The sequence below is a fragment of the Dendrobates tinctorius genome, unplaced genomic scaffold (assembly GCF_039654945.1).
Source record: "Dendrobates tinctorius isolate UK_male_01 unplaced genomic scaffold, ASM3965494v1 ptg000394l, whole genome shotgun sequence".
NCBI lineage: Eukaryota > Metazoa > Chordata > Amphibia > Anura > Dendrobatidae > Dendrobates > Dendrobates tinctorius.
Genome location: NW_027362060.1, coordinates 773642 through 791773, shown reverse-complemented (window position 1 = coordinate 791773; position 18132 = coordinate 773642). Strand labels below are relative to the sequence as shown.

General features: G+C 40.8%; 1 protein-coding gene across 2 annotated transcripts in view; it reads right to left on the bottom strand.

Annotated features, from left to right (window-relative positions):
- Positions 1–2045: 2045 nt before the first annotated feature.
- TMCO3 (transmembrane and coiled-coil domains 3) overlaps positions 2046–18132 on the bottom strand; it is an 81534-nt gene continuing 65447 nt past the window's right edge. The window contains exons 7-13 of one of the 2 annotated variants that reach the window (XR_012227432.1): positions 16457–16643; positions 13842–13959; positions 11737–11932; positions 11044–11194; positions 9142–9221; positions 5145–5281; positions 2046–2897 (exon numbers count right to left, since the gene is read on the bottom strand). Coding sequence is in view for 1 of the 2 variants with exons in the window: in XM_073563524.1 (XP_073419625.1) it covers positions 2784–2897; positions 5145–5294; positions 9142–9221; positions 11044–11194; positions 11737–11932; positions 13842–13959; positions 16457–16643 (996 nt within the window). In the remaining variant the exon portion in view is untranslated. Of the gene's footprint in view, positions 2898–5144; positions 5295–9141; positions 9222–11043; positions 11195–11736; positions 11933–13841; positions 13960–16456; positions 16644–18132 lie in introns of both variants that reach the window. The other variant, XM_073563524.1, reaches the window with a different exon arrangement.

Here is an 18132-nt window from a genome sequence, read left to right as displayed (position 1 = left end):
GCGACATGGTGTTCGATCTCAATTCCAGACAAAAACGTCAAATGGCGCTGCTTCCCTTCCGAGCTCTGCCATGCGCCCAAATAGTGGTTTACCCCCACATGTGGGGTATCAGCGTACTCAGGACAAATTGCACAATAACTTTTAGGGTCCTGTTACCCTTGGGAAAATAAAAATTGGGGTGAAAAGATCATTTTTGTGGAAAAAATATGATTCTTTAATTGTACCGCTGTACGTTATAAACTTCTGTAAAGCCCTTGTGGGTTCAAAGTTCTCACCACATATCTAGATAAGTTCCTTGGGGGGGTCTAGTTTCCAAAATGGGGTCACTTGTAGGGGGTTTCCACTGTTTAGGTACATCAGGGACTCTCCAAACGTGACATGGCGTCCGATCTGAATTCCAGCCAATTTTGCATTGAAAAAGTCAAACGGCGCTCCTTCCATTCTGAGCTCTGCCATGCGCCGAAACAGTCGTTCCCCCCCCACAAATCAGGTATCAGCGTACTCAGGACAAATTGCACAATAACTTTTGCAGTCCAATTTCTCCTGTTACCCTTGGTAAAATAAAAAAAATTGAACCTGAAGTATTTTTTTTGTGAAAAAAAGTTAGATGTTCATTTCTTTTTAAATATTCAAAAAAATTCCTGTGACGCACCTAATGGGTTAATAAACTTCTTGAATGTGGTTTTGAGCACCTTAAGGGGTTCAGTTTTTAGAATGGTGTCACTTTTGGGTATTTTCTATCATATAGACCCCTCAAAGTGGCTTCAAATGTGATGTGGTCCTAAAAATAAAATGGTGTTGTAAAAATGAGAAATCGCTGGTCAACTTTTAACCCTTATAACTTCCTAACAAAAAAAAATTTTGGTTCCAAAATTGTGCTGATGTAAAGTAAACATGTGGTAAATGTTACTTATCAAGTTTTTTGTGTGCCGTATCTCTGTGATTTAAGGGCATAAAAATTCAAAGTTGGAAAATTGCGAAATTTTCAAAATTTTTGCCAAATTTCCATTTTTTTCACAAATAAACGCAAGTTATTTGAATGAAATTTTACCACTAACATGAAGTACAATATGTCACGAGAAAACAATGTCAGAATCACCGGGATCAATGGAAGTGTTCCAGAGTTATGACCTCATAAAGGTACAGTGGTCAGAATTGTAAAAATTGGCCCGGTCATGAACGTGCAAACCACCCTTGGGGTGAAGGGGTTAAAAACGATTATTTCGGCGGTGGAAGGGACGCTAAATAAAAGAGCCACCTTGACAGAATGCAGCATTAGTGCTGCACAAGGTGGCTCTTTTACTTAAAAACGCCTGGGGGGGTGACAGGTTCCCTTTAATTACAATGGCCCTGCCAAACTGGTACCGCATATGCCCACTTCAAAAAGACAGTATGACACAAAAGAGTAGGATACTCAGATTAAGCTGGGCTACTGGAGTTTGCTAAAAGCTGATCACAAGGAGTCTCGCTGCTGAGATGCCAGGGATCCATTGTATTCTGTATGTGAACCCAGCTGAAAAGTTTTAACATTTTCTGCAGCGCCACCACAGGACAAGTAAGGCATTACACATATCTTCCCAAAAATCAATGGGTAGTCTGTATAAGGTGTAGAAGCATTGGATCCCCCCAGTGGAATTCATGCTCTTTGTAGCCACTGTCTGCTTTGGCTAAGGAAAGAGTCAGATGACCAGACAACTAGGACAGGGATCGCAACGCAATGCTCGGACTGGGAGGCTCTCCCGACCAAAGCGTGATAGCTGCATAGAAATACATGCTGTGACGCTCAGATCTGGAGATCCGCAGACCAGTCCAAGTAGTCCATAGTGATCCCCGTCCGAGTCTTCCCTAACAGTCCTGATCCTATTGATGCAGGATGAAATAAGTTACCAAATGTAAAAAATTTAATTTACCTGAAATCATATGTGGAGTGTCACGTTTTGACTGAAAGTTTTACATTTTTATAACAAGTGTCTCTGAAGATGGCTGGGGAGTGAAATCGCAGTCATGTAATCGTTTACGACAAAATAAATGACCCAGAACAAATGAACGTTTCATTTCTTTTCTAGTCTCTGGTACTTTCTGTGTAAAAGGTTTTAAGAAAACACATTCCATACCTGCAATTATTTACGTAGTGTGCTCAAATACTTGGAATATATTGTACCGTGCTGAAATAAAGACATCCTTCACTGCAGACATAAAATTATGTCCAACCATTTTACAAAAAAAAAAAAAAAAAAATACAAAATACAGTCGGGACTTAACCCAGTGAACAAATGTCCTTCATAAAAATATTCCCAAGATACAGTAGAACCTGCTAATGTGCAAAGAATGGAGAATCAATAGGGGTCTTAACAGTACTTTGACCATAAGTAAAGCTCACTGTGGGCGCCATAACACATGATTTGCTGCATGACTCTCCCATTAGCTATTTTATCATATAGATTTTTCACCTACTTGCACCTTGACAACACTCCTAGTAAACCGCACAAAGTAATGCAATAAAAATACTTTGAGATGATGCTCAAAAAAAAAAAATATAGGATATACATTAAAAAGGCACATAGAGGAGAAATATTCAAGGTTATCTCCAGGAAGTTGTAAAGATTAGGTGTGATGGACCATGACCAAGATTAAAAAGAATGATGATTCCAGTAACAGCGAAGCATGACCCATACCAGCTTTACCTTCTACAAGTGTCCTTGTAGCAAAGGGCTACATAGTGTTCTGTGACATAGATGACATGAAATGCTGCCGATGTCCATAATCCGGAGGGGATTAGGTGCTCAGGTGCTCAGTCGTTTGTCTGGTCTTGGAACACATTTGGTAATAGCTACTCTCCACAGGGCGGGGGCTAGGAGAAGGCTTAGTGTCGTCACACTCAGGATAAGGAGGTAGACCTGTAGGTACATGAAAAATTATTCAAGGAAGGCACCAAAATTTGTGTAAAACATGTACTCCACTTTTTGGTGTAATTTAGAAAAGAATTCTAAAGCATTTTTCCCATTAAGTCTTCACCATAGCTGTTTTTTTCAGAGTTCAATCGGCTGGAAACAACATTTGTATTTTGCGAATTTAATTTGTATGACCTTGATGTATCATCAGAAATGTGGTCTAAAGGGAGCATGAAGGGAAAATGCACACATTAATAATTTGCTGCACATTTTGTGTGTGGGTTGGTAGGACAACTGCGTGGATTGGTAGGACAACTGCGTGGATTGGTAGGACAACTGCGTGGATTGGTAGGACAACTGCGTGGATTGGTAGGACAACTGCGTGGATTGGTAGGACAACTGCGTGGATTGGTAGGACAACTGCGTGGATTGGTAGGACAATCCACGGTGTAACATTGTACCAGCTCAGTAAAAGATTTTAGCACACTTCATCTGGATCAGGGATGCCAAACTCAAATACACAGAGGGACAAATTTAAAAGCTTGGACAAAGTTGCGGGCTGACCTTGACATTTATTAAAAAATGTCTTCAATTCAGGAAGTTTTTCCTTATCAAATATAATGAAGAATCTTTTCATTTGGGAAAAAAAAACTTAAAGGGGTTGTCCAACGATCCAAGTACATTTTAATTAAGAATTATTCTTGGAATAATAGGTTATGTAAGAGCAGTAAAAAGCATATGGCCCAATGTAATAAAAGAAAGAAAACCTTGAGTAATGCAAATAATAAAGTATGATGCCAACAAAAGGTCCCCCTAAACACAGTAAGGCTATGTGCACACGTTGCAGATTTTGATGCGGAGCCGCAGCGTTTTTTCCAGGCGGATTTGCATGAAATCCGCAGTGTAGTGCACAGGCAATGTTAGTCTATGGTAATTGATTTCATTTCTCTCTCGGGAGAAAATTCACAGATCCAATACCACCTGACAAATCTGCACACCTAAAACGCACTACAATCTGAAGGTAATCCGCATAAAATCCGCAAGCATTTTCCCATGCGTTTTCTGGCAAGAGATGCAGATTTTGTGCATAAAATTCTGCAGAACAATCTGCAACGTGTGCACATACCCTAAGACACCCCACAGTGAATTCCTCCACACGTATGGTATGATGACCCTACTGTAACCCCCCCGGCAAAGTATAGTGACCCCATCACAGCAGGATTTCCCAACTGTAATCACCACATACTAGAATGGGCCCCGCATAGTGCTCCATACAGTAGAATGGGCCCTGCATAGTGCTCAATACAGTAGAATGGGCCCCGCATAGTGCTCCATACATACAGTAGAATGGGCCCAGATTTGGCTCTCAGGCCAGAGTTTGATATGTGTGATACACAGGGTGGGCCATGTATACGGATACAACTAAATAAAATGGGAATGGTTGGTGATATCAACTTCCTGTTTGTGGCACATTAGTATATGGGAGGGAGAAAACGTATCAAGATGGGTGTTGACCATGGCGGCCATTCTGAAGTTGGCCATTTTGGATCCAACTTTATTTTTTTCCAATGGGAAGAGGGTTATATGACACAAACTTATTGAGAATTTCACAAGAAAAACAATGATGTGCTTGGTTTTAATGTAACTTTATACTTTCATGAGTTATTTACAAGTTTCTCTTTGTTTACAGCCACTGACATGTCGCAGAGATTAACACGTGAGGAGCGGATAGAAATTGTGCTGATGTCTGGTGAACGCAGTACTGGGGTCATTGCAGCAGATTTCAATGCAAGACACCCTATGCAAGAAAACTGTCACCATTCCCATTTTATCTAGGTGTATCCATATAAATGGCCCACCCAAAAAAGTTTGCCTCATCACTGATTAATGTTCTGTGTAAACTGAGGGTCCTGTTCCGATTTTTGTTTTGCCCATTCTGCAAATTCAGCACGCGGATCTGGTCATCCTCGTTGAGATGCTGCAGCAGCTGGATTTTGTAAGGGTGCCATTTGTGAGTTGCTAATATCAGCTGAAGGGATGTTCGACTGATGCCAGATCGGCGCGCTGAATTTGCAGAATGGGCAAAACAAAAATTGGAAGAGATCTGCCCCACAAGTGTATATTTTCCATGTTTTGTTCCTTTACATGACAAATTTAACGCATGTGTGTGTTCAGGATTTTGTACAGAGGTACCCTTATCCGTTAAAGCAAACAGTTACTGACTTTGCTGGTGGATACATATTGTAGACTCACCTCTCGTGAAATGATCCCCGACCTGCGGGCTCTGCTGCCTAACACGAATGAGAACTCACTGACTTGGGCCAGCCCCGCTGACACAATCCACTTAATGTACTGACAGCTTTTAGGAAGAATCAATGACAGTACAAGCACTGCTAAGACAAACTAAAGAAAAATAAGTGTCACATTATACATGAAGATGGGACTTCAATATACACAAAACTCTTCTCTACATTATATGTGCAGCTCAGTCATAGGATCCATCTCCACAGTGGCATCAGTTGGGGGGGGCCTTTATCAAGGTGGAAATACACATCAGATAGATTTGCCAGATCCTAGGAAAATAGTCTGCTTTGTCTACCTTTTATCAAATGAATGGAGGCCTTTACTGGGTCACCAGTTTATCTTAGTGCCAGTTTTACAGATAAAGGTATAACATCATCACTTTCTCAATCTGGAAAGAGTAAACTTATACGTTGGAAAAGATGCCATTTTCATCCTACATTATTAATCTGCATAGTGTTGTTATAAGGAATGTGGCTAACACACCTAATTAGTTGGGTTGGAGCTTTGATGAATTTGTCATGTGCATTTCCCGCTACGTATTCAAACATTACCGGTCATCATCCATAAAATACATATATTGTACAGTCCTGGTAACATGCCAGGCGTCACTCTCCAGAATATAATTTTATCTATAGGTGACATTTGACTTCTGAAATCTTACCTACTTATCACGGGATGACAGGGTGCCAGCCTGCCACAATATGAAAGTTTAGAAATCAACACAATCAATTATGCCACCTCTGTGTGTGCTTACATGTACCCTACTGTGAGCAAGAACTACTGCCTTAGGATAAGTGCACACAACGGCTTTTTCAGGCAGGTGAACCCGCTGAGCTTTTCAAGAGGAGACTTCAGGAAACACCAATGTCTTTTTCCTTGCAGTATCTTTATTGTTTTTTGGTTTGTTGTTTCCTGAGTTCTTCTCCATCATTTTTGATCGTCGGTGGTGTAACTTTTTTTTTACTCCATACAACAATATTGAAATAGAAGCATTTCTAAAACTAAAAAAACACTAGCTAAACACTCAAAAAAGATGTCAAGTAAAAAATAAAGAAGAAAAAAAAACCTACCTGCTGATCCTACTGAAAATACCGTATTTTTAGGACAACAAGAAAAACTCTTGTTAAAAAATGTTTGCGTCCAGAGGCAGCTTCCTGTGGAGAAGGAGAACACTGACACCGCGTCCTTCCCAATCACAGAGATCAGTGCCCCTTCTCCTCCTGCCCCACACTGATCTATGTGATCAATGCAGAGCAGGAGAGGAAGTTTACCAAGACCTGACTGCAAAATGCAAAAGCTGAGACGCTATGGGTATCGGAAAATGGCGCAATTTTTTTTTTTTTTTTTTATAAAGCAAACTTTGGAATTTTTTTTTTCACCACTTAGATTAAAAGAACATAGATGTATTTGGTGTCTATGAATTCGTAATAACCTAGAGAATCATAGTGGCAGGTCAGTTTTAGCATTTAGTGAACCCAGCAAAATAAAACAAAAAACTGTGTGGGATTGCACTTTTTTTTTGCAATTTCAACGCACTTGGAATTTTTTTCCCGTTTTCGAGTACAGGACATGCTAAAACCAATGATGTCGTTCAAAATTAAAACTCATCCCGCAAAAAATAAGCCCTCACATGGCCATATTGACAGAAAAGTAAAAAAGTTATGCCTCTGGGAAGAAGGGGAGCGAAAAACGAAAACACAAAATTGAAAAAAGCTGGGGTCATTAAGGGGTTAAAGGAGGAAATGCCCCAACAGTTTCAATCATCCGAACAGATTCTGCTATGTGTGTGGTTCCTTTACACCAAAAGGCCAAGTACGTTCAATCACTCATGATATTAAAAAGATGTACCATAAGTGTCCACTTGGTGATCATGACAAAACCTGGGCCCCTCATGTGCTATGCTCAAGCTGTTCAAATGGTCTTCATGACTGGTTGAATATGAGGAAAGTGGCTATGCCGTTAGCTGTTCCCATGATTTGGAGAGAACCCAAAAATAATAGTGATGACTACTACTTTTGTTTTGTCAAAATGAAGGGCTTTTCTACAAAGAACAAACATAAGATTAATTACCCTGAACTTGAACTGGTCTAATCGCAGATTCCACATGATGGCAATGTGCCAGTCCCTGTACCACCATTGTCTTGGATTGGATGAAAATGAAGTAGAATATGAAGACTATGGAGCTGAAGCTACTGGCGAAGACATGGAGACCGCAAGTCAAGGCGAGTATGTACCTGATGGAGCAGCCAGAACACTTTACTCAACATGAATTAAATTATCACAGAGACCTTTCAATGTGAAAAGATAAAGCTGAACATCTTGCATCTAGGTTGAAACAGAAGAATCCTCTTCATGATAATGTCAAAGTGTGTTATTACCGAAATAGAAGTAACACTTCAACACAATGTTTCACAGTTGATGGACCAATGGTGTACTGTAACAATGTGAATGGCATCTTTCAAGAACTGAATCAAGAGTATTTTGTTGCAGATTCGCGATTGTTTATTGACTCATCCCAGAGAAGTTTGAAAGCAGTGGTGCTTCACAGTGGAAATATGAAACCATCAATCCCTATTGCTCACTCATGTCATCTAAAGGAAGGCTATGAAAATCTGTCAATTGTTTTGGATGCTATACCATATAAGCATCAGCAATGGCATATCTGTGGAGATCTGAAAGTGATTGGTCTGCTAATGGGAATGCAAGGAGGTTTCACAAAATATTGTTGCTTCTAGTCTTTATGGGACAGTAGAAATACAGTAGAGCATTATGTTTTTCGTGATTGGGGACAGAGAAACATCTATGCTCCAGGTAGAGACAATATAATCCTTTAGTTGCTAAAAAAAAAAAAAAATCTTTCTTCCTCCACTACATATAAAGTTGGGATTGATTAAAAACTTTGTGAAAGCCATGGCAAAGACAAATTCACAAGGGTTCCAGTACATTTCACAGAAATTCTCCAGCATTTCACCAGCAAAACTGAAGGAAGGGGTATCTGTTGATCCTCAGATCAGAGAGATTATGAGAGAGATGATGTGTTTGTAGGAACTCTAAATGATAAGGAATTGAGATCTTGGAAAACCTTCAAGTGGATCTGTGAAAACTTCTTAGGAAAACAAAACTCTCCAGAATATGTTGAAGGTGTTGAGGAACTGCTGAATGCATACCAGTGTCTGGGATGTCGCATGTCTCTGAAAATGCACTTATTGCATTCACATTTACATTTCTTCCCTCAAAATCTTGGGGATGTAAGCGATGAACAAGGCGAGCGGTTTCACCAGGACATTAAAGGAATGGAACACCGCTATCAGGGTTTTAGGAATGACTCAATGATGGCAGATTACTGTTGGATGTTATATAGGGACAATCCTGAAAAATCGTATCAACGACAGTCTAATGTCAAGCACTTTTATTTTCTGCTCATATTTTGATTTCTATTTTGCATGTAAAATTATTTTGGTTCAATTAAAACTGTTTTGTAAGGTGAATGATTTTTTCTGATATGTTGGTTACTGTTTTCTTAATGTCACCCGTATATTTCCTATACCTTATAATAATGCTGCTGCTCCATGGAAACTGTACGTGCTACAGAAAAACTATATACATTTTTGAAATCAGGACAAAAAGATGATTCAGAAAAGTACAAAGTCACCTGTGATGATTACAAAAAAATATTTTTTGTAGACCTGTGTAATTATGGGGGCCATCGCCACATACACAGCTACCCAAATTTTTTCTAATCAGGGTTGACCCGAGAAACCACTGATTTCACCAGGGAAAGCACAATGAAAGATTATTCAAATTAACGCAATACACAAACATCTCAAGTAGGCCAGGGCAGCTCTCCAATCTGGCTCAGCTGGTGGCCATGATCGGGAACAACTCTCTACGATGTTCATTTTACAACCCTTTAAAAGTTTTCTTGCTCAACAAAGGTACACCTTACCTTCATTATCACCAGTGTCAATGTCAAGGATAGAAGAATTGTTAGCTCGTAAATTACAAATGTTGGAAATACATGAAGTCCTGAAACCAAAAAAAAAAATATATTAAGGGTCATTTATACTATTAAGATTCAAATTACATTTTTAGGGTAAACAATCTTGAGAACCAGTGTAAATAGTGATAAAACCATGTTCTCTCATGACCCAGGCACAGAAATAATAAGTTCCAAACTAGATTGGCCACTTGTTCATAAAATACCATCCGCGTATTAAAGACAAGTTTGTGTGCCCCTTTCTAAGGTCTTATGGCAACCATAGTAACTGACTGTGGGATCCATATGCTCCATTATATTGAATGGGAGTCATTACACCGAATGGCGAAGGTCCAGCTGCTGATCCCTAGATCAAAGGACAACTCCTTTCATTTTTTTCCAATTGTTTATTCCCATTAACTCCTTCCCAAAGCGAATTTTCATTTTTGCTATTTCATTTTTTTTTTTACTCCCTTTCTTTGAAGAGTTACAGCCTTTAATTTTTACAGTTCTACACATGGAGATGCGGAACTGAAAAATTGCAAATTTGTTTTTATTTTTTTAAGACTTCCCAGGTCTCCTTTGAACCTGCAATCATTTGATAGATTATTCTATAGACCGCAGTATTCAAGTATTTACAGAAAGTTATGTTCTCCTATGAAGACTGCAAGTAGGACTTCAGAGGAGAACCCGTTGGCATCCCGTGATCACAATGATGGGGTGGGTGAGAGATGGCAGGTGATACACACATGCATTAATTTAAATGCCATTGTCAGGAACTCAATGGCAATTAAATGGTTTAACATCACCGCTGTTACAGGCAGATACCAGCAGTGAAGCACAGCCAATGTCTGCCAGGTATGGTGCGGGTTCAGCTCCATACTCGTGGACCTAATCTCGGTCGTACTTAGGCCGGTTTCACATTTGCGTTAAAGGCCGCAGCGTCGGCCTGCGCACGGCCGCCGCTAAGCCCCACCCCCTGCCGCGCCTCCGCCGGTAGCTCCGCCTCCGGGCGCATGACGCTGCATGCGTCCCCTATCTTTATCACTGAGGACGCAGGCCGTGCACAGTATGCGTTTTGGCGGCGCCTGCGTCCTTTTGATGGTGCGCCGACCAGCGGCAAACGCAACCTGTTGCAATTTGGTTGCGCTCGGCGCACCGTCAAAAGGACGCAGGCGCCGCCAAACGCATACTGCGCACGGCTTGCGTCCTCAGTGATAAAGATAGGGGACGCATGACGCATGCAGCGTCATGCGCCCGGAGGCGGAGCTACCGGAGGAGGCGCGGCAGGGGCGGGGCTTAGCGGCGGCCATGTGCAGGCCGACGCTGCGGCCTTTAACGCAAATGTGAAACCGGCCTTACATCCTATGTCAGTAAGACATTAAAAGACAATTGTATTTACTTTCAATTCCTTTTCTAATGCTAACATATTCTGGAATGCTGTACAAAGGTTGGCATCATACACATCAGTCCTTGTCTCCAAACTAATTTCCCCAATTTTACACATACTGGGACCAATTTCATAGGAAATCAGTTTAACCCATATGTACTCGTTGGGGCATATTTATTTCATGTATCCGCAGACGATGACTCATTTTGCATTTTACATGTTTCCATTTTACTATGACAGTGTCTGTTACTTATGCCCCAAATCTATTCCTAAGACCTGGTTTTAAAGAATTGGCACACAATTTTCCATACTCTGAGCAAAACTTTCCTACTGCTACAAAAAACTGGAGTGAAATCTTCTGGCGCAAAGAGAGACGGGCAAGAAATTCACAATGATTTAATAACAGTTTTGTCACAAAGTGAAGTGCTTATTATTCAGGTCTAATTAAGTATAACTGCGGCCTCCTTTTTGGCAACACTCACCTATAGAAGCAAAGAAAATTATCGCTAAGAAATCTCGTATGGGCTCGATGCACGACATAATTTCCTCGGTGACCATGTGTCCTTGGGAAGAAATGAGAGCGCCGGCTAGGAAACAACCCAATTCCATTGACACATCCAGTAGTTCCGTTAGCTGCCAGGAATGAAAATGAGCATTAGTTACATCCGCCAAATTAACTGTTTAAAGCCTTCTTTTGGACAGGTCATAAATACCATAAAGGACATAACTGATTTGGCGCCTACAATATTTTATATTGAAAAAGAACAGCATAGGATTACACATTCAAAGCAAACTTTAGTCTGAATAACGGACTTGAGGACAGATTTAGAGAAGCCCAGAGCCCAGGTTTTATAGTCAAAAGTTGTCAGAAAAGTTTTAGAATGTACACAGAAAATGATCTGACCACAGAAATGTATTTACCGGCAGATGGAAGAAGTGTAGAGTGTGCACGTGCCTCTCTTTACTACACTAATGGATGTCACAAAGTGGGAAGCATGAACACAGAATTTCCATCACTAATACATTCCGAAATATGAAGACGTATTCATCACGCTCAAAGACACCATTATACCACATATACACGAGCATTCAAGACAGATGACCAGGCTGCCAATGCTCACATACCGGTCAAAATGTTATCAAGCTACTAAAACGTGGAATAAACGCGCAATTACCGTGAGCATAAGAAAAACGAACGCAGAGATTCCCATGACTAGAATTTCTTTATTTCCTTTGCTTTCGTGATGCAGTTTTCGATAATAAGGCCCGATGAGATAGGTCTTCATAATAAGACAGATAAGAAAAACTGCAACCAAAGAAAAGGCAATCTGTCCTATCAGCGCCAGAATCCGGAAAACCTCCAAGACGGCACTAGAGGGAAAGAAGACATACATTTATCTACACAAATCCGGTGATTCCATAGACCTTAAAATGGAAAAATATCAGACTAAAGTTTACAGTAACAGAACCCAAAGAAAAAGAGGAATGTAAAAACATCCACACAACTAATATTTAGTCTGAAACCTGCCAAAAATAGATTTTTTTTTCTACATTTGCAGCAAAAAAAAAAGTAAAAGTTAAACAGAAATGTATATGTACCTCTGAAAGGCACCACAAAATATTACCATTTTTTCAAGCATAATACGACCCCCCCTCCTTAAAAAAAAAAATTGCATGATTTTCATTCCCACCATCATGTAACTGAACTGAGGATCTTCAGCCATCCTATAGAGAATGAATGGAGAGGAGAAGTGCATGTTCAAGCTCCAATCCATTTAGACTGTGAACCCTGTGTCCATCTAGTTCAACCCCTAGCCTTACATGTTTATCCAGAGGAAAGCAAAAAAAAAAAAACCATGCGGCAAACACTAAGCTCCACATTGAGGAAAAAAATTCCTTCCCGACTCCACATACGGCAATCAGACTAGCTCCCTGGATCAACGCAATATCAAGGAGACTAGTGTATCAACGCAATATCAAGGAGACTAGTGTATATACCCTGTATTATACTTTTCAAGAAAGGCATCCAGTCCCTTCTTAAATTTTAGTAGGGAATCACTCATTACATCATCATATGGCAGAGAGTTCAATAGTCTCACTGCTCTTACAGTAAAGAATCCGCGTCTGTGAGTATGCTTAAACCTTCTTTCCTCCAGACGTAGAGGGTGCCCTCTCGTCCCTGTCTCAGGTCTATGAGTAAAAAGGTCCTTAGAATGGTCTTTGTACTGTCCCCTCATATATTTATACATTAAAATAAGATCACCGGCCCTTAGCCTTCATTTTTCCAAACTAAATAACCCCAAGTGTAATATCCTGTCTTGGTATTGCAGACCCCCCAGTTCCCTAATAACCTTAGTCGCTCTTCTCTGCACCCGCTCCAGTTCAGCTATGTCTTTCTTATACACCGGAGACCAGAACTGTACACAGTATTCTAAGTGTGGTCGCACTAGTGACTTATATAGAGGTAAAATTATGTTCTCCTCATGAGCATCTATGCCCCTTATAATGCATCCCATTATTTTATTTGCCTTTGCAGCAGCTGCCTGACACTGGCCACTAAATGTGAGTTTGTGATCCACCCATATACCCAGGAAAGTTATCCCCCACCCTTTCATTAGGGGATAATGTAAACAGAATTTGTCCGTAGGGTCTACTCTCCTAAGACATGTCATGTAGGTCATAAAAGCTAGAATAAAATGATACCTTGATATCTACAATTTAATGTCCAATTCCAGAGAAATCCACTTTTTTCATGTTAATGAGCTGTTCAGATCTATGGATTGGACACAGAACTCCCCCAGATAATCTGCCTCCAGAGCTTATTATAAATGCATATGTTACCAGTGTGAAACATGTAGCATAAGAGAGTAGACAGTCAGTCATTACATGTCTCACATTGGTATCTCCCCCTTTAATTTAAAATAAGCTCTGGTGGCAGATTTTCAGGCAGTTCTGTGTCCAACCAATAGATCTTAACAGCTCATTTACATATCAACAAAAATGTGGATTTTTAATGGAATGATTTTATTCACAGATTTCTCCGCTATCAAGGTACCATTTTATTCATCTTCCTATTCCCTACATGCCCATATAGATGGCTTAGGAGAATTGATTCTACTGACAGATTCCCTTTAAAAAAAAACTTAGTAAAAATGCTATAACTGTTGATAATCAAAGGAATACCTGGACACAGGGGCTTGGTATGTTTTTTTTTTTATTTTTTTTAGAGCACCCAAATATGTAGCTGGAGGACTGAACAATAAATAAAATAATAAGTTACCTGGAGGAAGTGTTCCCTCCTGCTTGAATGAGAGTCGGCATGGCCGCAATGAAAAGACTAAGCTGGACATCCTGCATCACAAGCATGCCCAACAAGACACTACTATAATCAATCTCACCTGCACAAACAAGGAGAAATACAGTAAATATGCCATCAAATAAATATATATAAGTTTTTTAATTGAATTTATCACCATGGAAAACTATTATTATTAAGGCACTAAATGTGGTTACTTCATAGAAAAGAAAAAAGTGTTCAGTGTCAACCATGGTGCCTCTGTGTACTGGGTCAGCACACAGGACCAGCCCAGCTTCAGTCACGCTCGCTTTGTAAATAACAGTATTCACACACCGGAATTACTGGCATTATTGGGATAGCCAGCCGGCTATTCTGTAAAGGCCACCCTAGCACATGATAAACCCCACCTACAGTGGCTGGTCGGTGATTTCAAAATGATGCAGTCAATGGTCATCCACAAGTCGGTGGGGTTTGTCCACAGCAGAAGTCTGGAGGCCTCTGCAGTCAAAACTTTGCCCACCTGCAGTGGCACTAATCTGTGCATGCCATCCAGTGTACCAGGCTGTGGCACACAAGCTATAGGGTGCAGACCCCTGAACTAGTAGAGCTGCGGATCTATAGTGTTGCTTTATGGACATAGAGCTTCTGCACTACCCTACAGAATGTTACTTCTGTGCATCATTAGAGAACCTTTCATTCTAGATGAAGAGGAACATTGCCTAAAAACAGGCACAATCAAGGAATTCAAAAACGGCTTGCCCTTACTGGGTTAAATAAAGCTGTGTCAAGAGATTCATCATCTGCTTTACCTTATTTGTATATACAAATTTAACTGAAGCCAAAAAGAGACCTGTGGACAAGCTGTGATATGAGGGCACAGTAGTCACTGTCATCTTATGTATCATGCATTTCCAATGCAAAGCATTAGGCCAGTCAGTCCTGAGAAAAGTCATAGTGCAGCATAAAGGTGTGCGTCACTACCTGGACAACCCCTTCTTGGATGCAATAGTGCCCCATAGACAAAAAAAAAAAAAAATGTTCACCTCCCACACCGGCACCGTTCCAGCGATGTCGGAAAAGAGTCTCCCAACACTCGCAAGACCATCCTTTTTCTGGGCAACACCCAAAATAGTGTCTATACAAAGCGTGACGCAATGGAGTGGATGATCAACTGCACATCGGAGCCGCAGCTCACCCCTACTGGAAGGTATTTCATTCCCAGCCGCTCTCTTCCATAGCGTTGTGCTTACCCAGCAAGTTTCCAAGATCATCCAGGTGTACTGTGCAAGGAGACACCCTCTGATTTTTGCTTTTTGTTTATTATTTAAGAAGGGGTTTTCCAGTTGTCAAACTAGTGGACAACCCTTAAAACTGGCAGTGATGTTAATCTCTTTACTCTTCTATACAGGTCACGTGCGAAAAAAAGGAATGAATGAATGAATGAATGTTCCCTTTATTTTCTTGATGGTGATATCACACAGTATTTTGCAATGTTCAATCCCTGTACACAGTGGGAAATGTCACATTAATCAATAGGCCTCCAGAATGTCCTTTTAGTCTTTCTTGTGCCAATATATATAAGAATTACTTTTTCTGCTGTATGGAATAGTACATTCTGCTAGTCTATTCCATATATAAGGACATCCAGTAAAGAAAAAATAAAGTATACTTTGCACCTATGGTCAACAAATATCACCATACGGCTACACCAGGGCATCTACCTGCGGGATATAAAGGGTAATTCGTTCATTGTATGTCTATGGTCATTATTGCCATCCTTGGTTATTTATTGTAAAAAATCCAGTATCTTTAGAAATCATAGAATGGTAGAGTTGGAAGGGACCTCCTGGGCCATCTGGTCCAACCCCCTGCTCAAAGCAGGATTCACTAAATCATCCCAGTCAGATGTCTGTCCAGCCTCTGTTTGAAGACTTCCATTGAAGGAGAACTCACCACTTCTCGTGGCAGCTTGTTCTACTCATTGATCTAACTGTCAAAAAGTTTTTTCTAATATCTAGTCTGTGTCTCCTCCCATTCAGTTTCATCCCATTGCTTCTAGTCTTTCCTTGTGCAAATGAGAATAATACCACAAGGATATGTACCACAATGTATCATTAGAATATTCTAATAGCAAGTCCAAATACACTATGAAAAAAAGATGATTTGTCACCAAACATACAGTCATTTAAGTTCTGAATCCTCTGGTTTTGCGCAAGCAGCACCGAGGTGGCACATTATGGACTTTGGCGTCATTGTAGCTGGGGTAAACTGTTCTTTACAGGATTCATTTAGTCTGTGAACACGATGCAGGTTTGCATTGCCAAAAAGCTCTAGATGGGTTTCATCTGTCCATAGATCATTTTCTTGGAATGATTGTGGTTTATCATTTCACTACATGGTTGGGTTAAAGCCTAGCAACAACCAGTGTCCGGCTGAGGCTGCAAGGAATCTGTCAAACGATAGGTAATAATGAGAAGCTAAAAAGACGAGTCCTGACATTTAATCTAGGAAAAACATTTGCAAACCAAAGAAATGAACTTGTAGAAGTATGTATGAATAAATGGTTCATACAGCAAACGTGAAGGTCATTTAGTTACCATCTTTATCTCCTCGAGAGCTGCCTGCAAGGAACCTGGACACCAAGGGGGTGCTAGACAAAGACAAACATGTCGAAATGAAGACACTCTGCGTAGGTCTGATTTGTAGGAAGTGCCCCCACAGTAAACCGAATGCAATCATTAAGACCGTCATGAAGCATGGGCCTTGCACAGCAATTTTCCATACCTAAGGGGTAAAAGAAATCATATTATATCTCACAGACAAGTAACACTGACAATAGAGACAACAGTAGTTTTGCGCAAAACAATATTTACAAGATCAACCGACAGTTACAATAATTTTATCCTAAGGCTAGGTTCACATAGCGTTATGGGACTGCTATAAGGTGGCGCATTGCTAACGGATGTCATAAGCGGCATGCGTTAGCGATGTGCCGTCAAGCTGTGACGGACCCTCGGACGCGGTCTGCAGCGTTCAAGGGCTCGTCACGGCTAGCGCAGATGGAGCAGCTGCGCTAACGCGATCAGAATAAAGAGTAGCGTTAGCACAGTCCGTTAACGGACTGCCAAAACGTTATGTGAACCTAGCCTTACTTTTGTGTCTACAGCACTCATGCAAACCCTTGCGTCTCCATGGTAGCAGACTATAAATAAACCATGCGTGATTTGATCCTGCAGTCATATTTCTTTTTCCCAGTCTCATTCTAAATCGCAAATCTTACTTGTAAAACTATTAGAAAAAAAAAAAAATAGATGCAAAATGTTCCCAGCCAAAAATAGCAACTGCAGCTATACGTATCAGGACACTCCTGTTGCTAAATAACAAGGTGTAATAACTGGAAACTCAGCTTTAGGCCTGATCCCGCGGCACTGTACATGCTCCAGACTGCCACTTACCTGCTGCCTGCCATTCCAGGTATATTCTCTTCTGTCAGCACAGAATGACACTCAAAACCACGTACAGGCGCTCGGTGCTGCACGGCGGGGGCCAATCATTTATATACACCTTCCCACCTGCTTGTTTTCCACCTATCTCTGCCCTTCTCTGGCTCTATGAAGCCAGAGGCGTCAAAAACCAGGTGGATGGAGGTTGAGGGAAAACAAGCAGGTGGGAAGGAGGAGCTACATGTTTGGCCACGCCATGATGCACCGAGCGCCTGTACGTGGTTTTGAGTGTCAGTCTGTGCTGACAGGGTACCTTTAGACTTACAAATGAGTCTGTAAAAAATACTCTACTTCTGAGTGCAAAATATGGATCTGAAGGCTTTAGTAGGGGCCTGAAAGAGGATCATGGGAGGAACCTACTAAGCAGTGGCAGCAGGTAAGTAAGACTACGAGGGGAAAAACACAACACGTAACTTACATTTTCAACAACCTTTTATTAGATGGGCTTGTAACAAAAACCAATGCACATAGGGTTAGGACCTCAAGGTTGTGAAATAGCTCATAAGTAGAAAGCACCTTTACATAACCGTGCTACATTGTGCTTAACTCAAGTAAAGGCAGAAAACTGGGTAGCGCTGGATGCGATCATTACCAGTGTCCTAGGTCAGGTGTGAAAACCATGCTGGGAATCCAGAAACGCTCAAGGGACTGGAGAGGCATCTGGACACCCCAAAACAAAGGACACTAATGTAGGTGCAGATGACCAGCTGATAATGTGAAAAATCAATGTAAAACCTTTATTGGGAAGGTCTCTGTATTTTGGGGCTCCT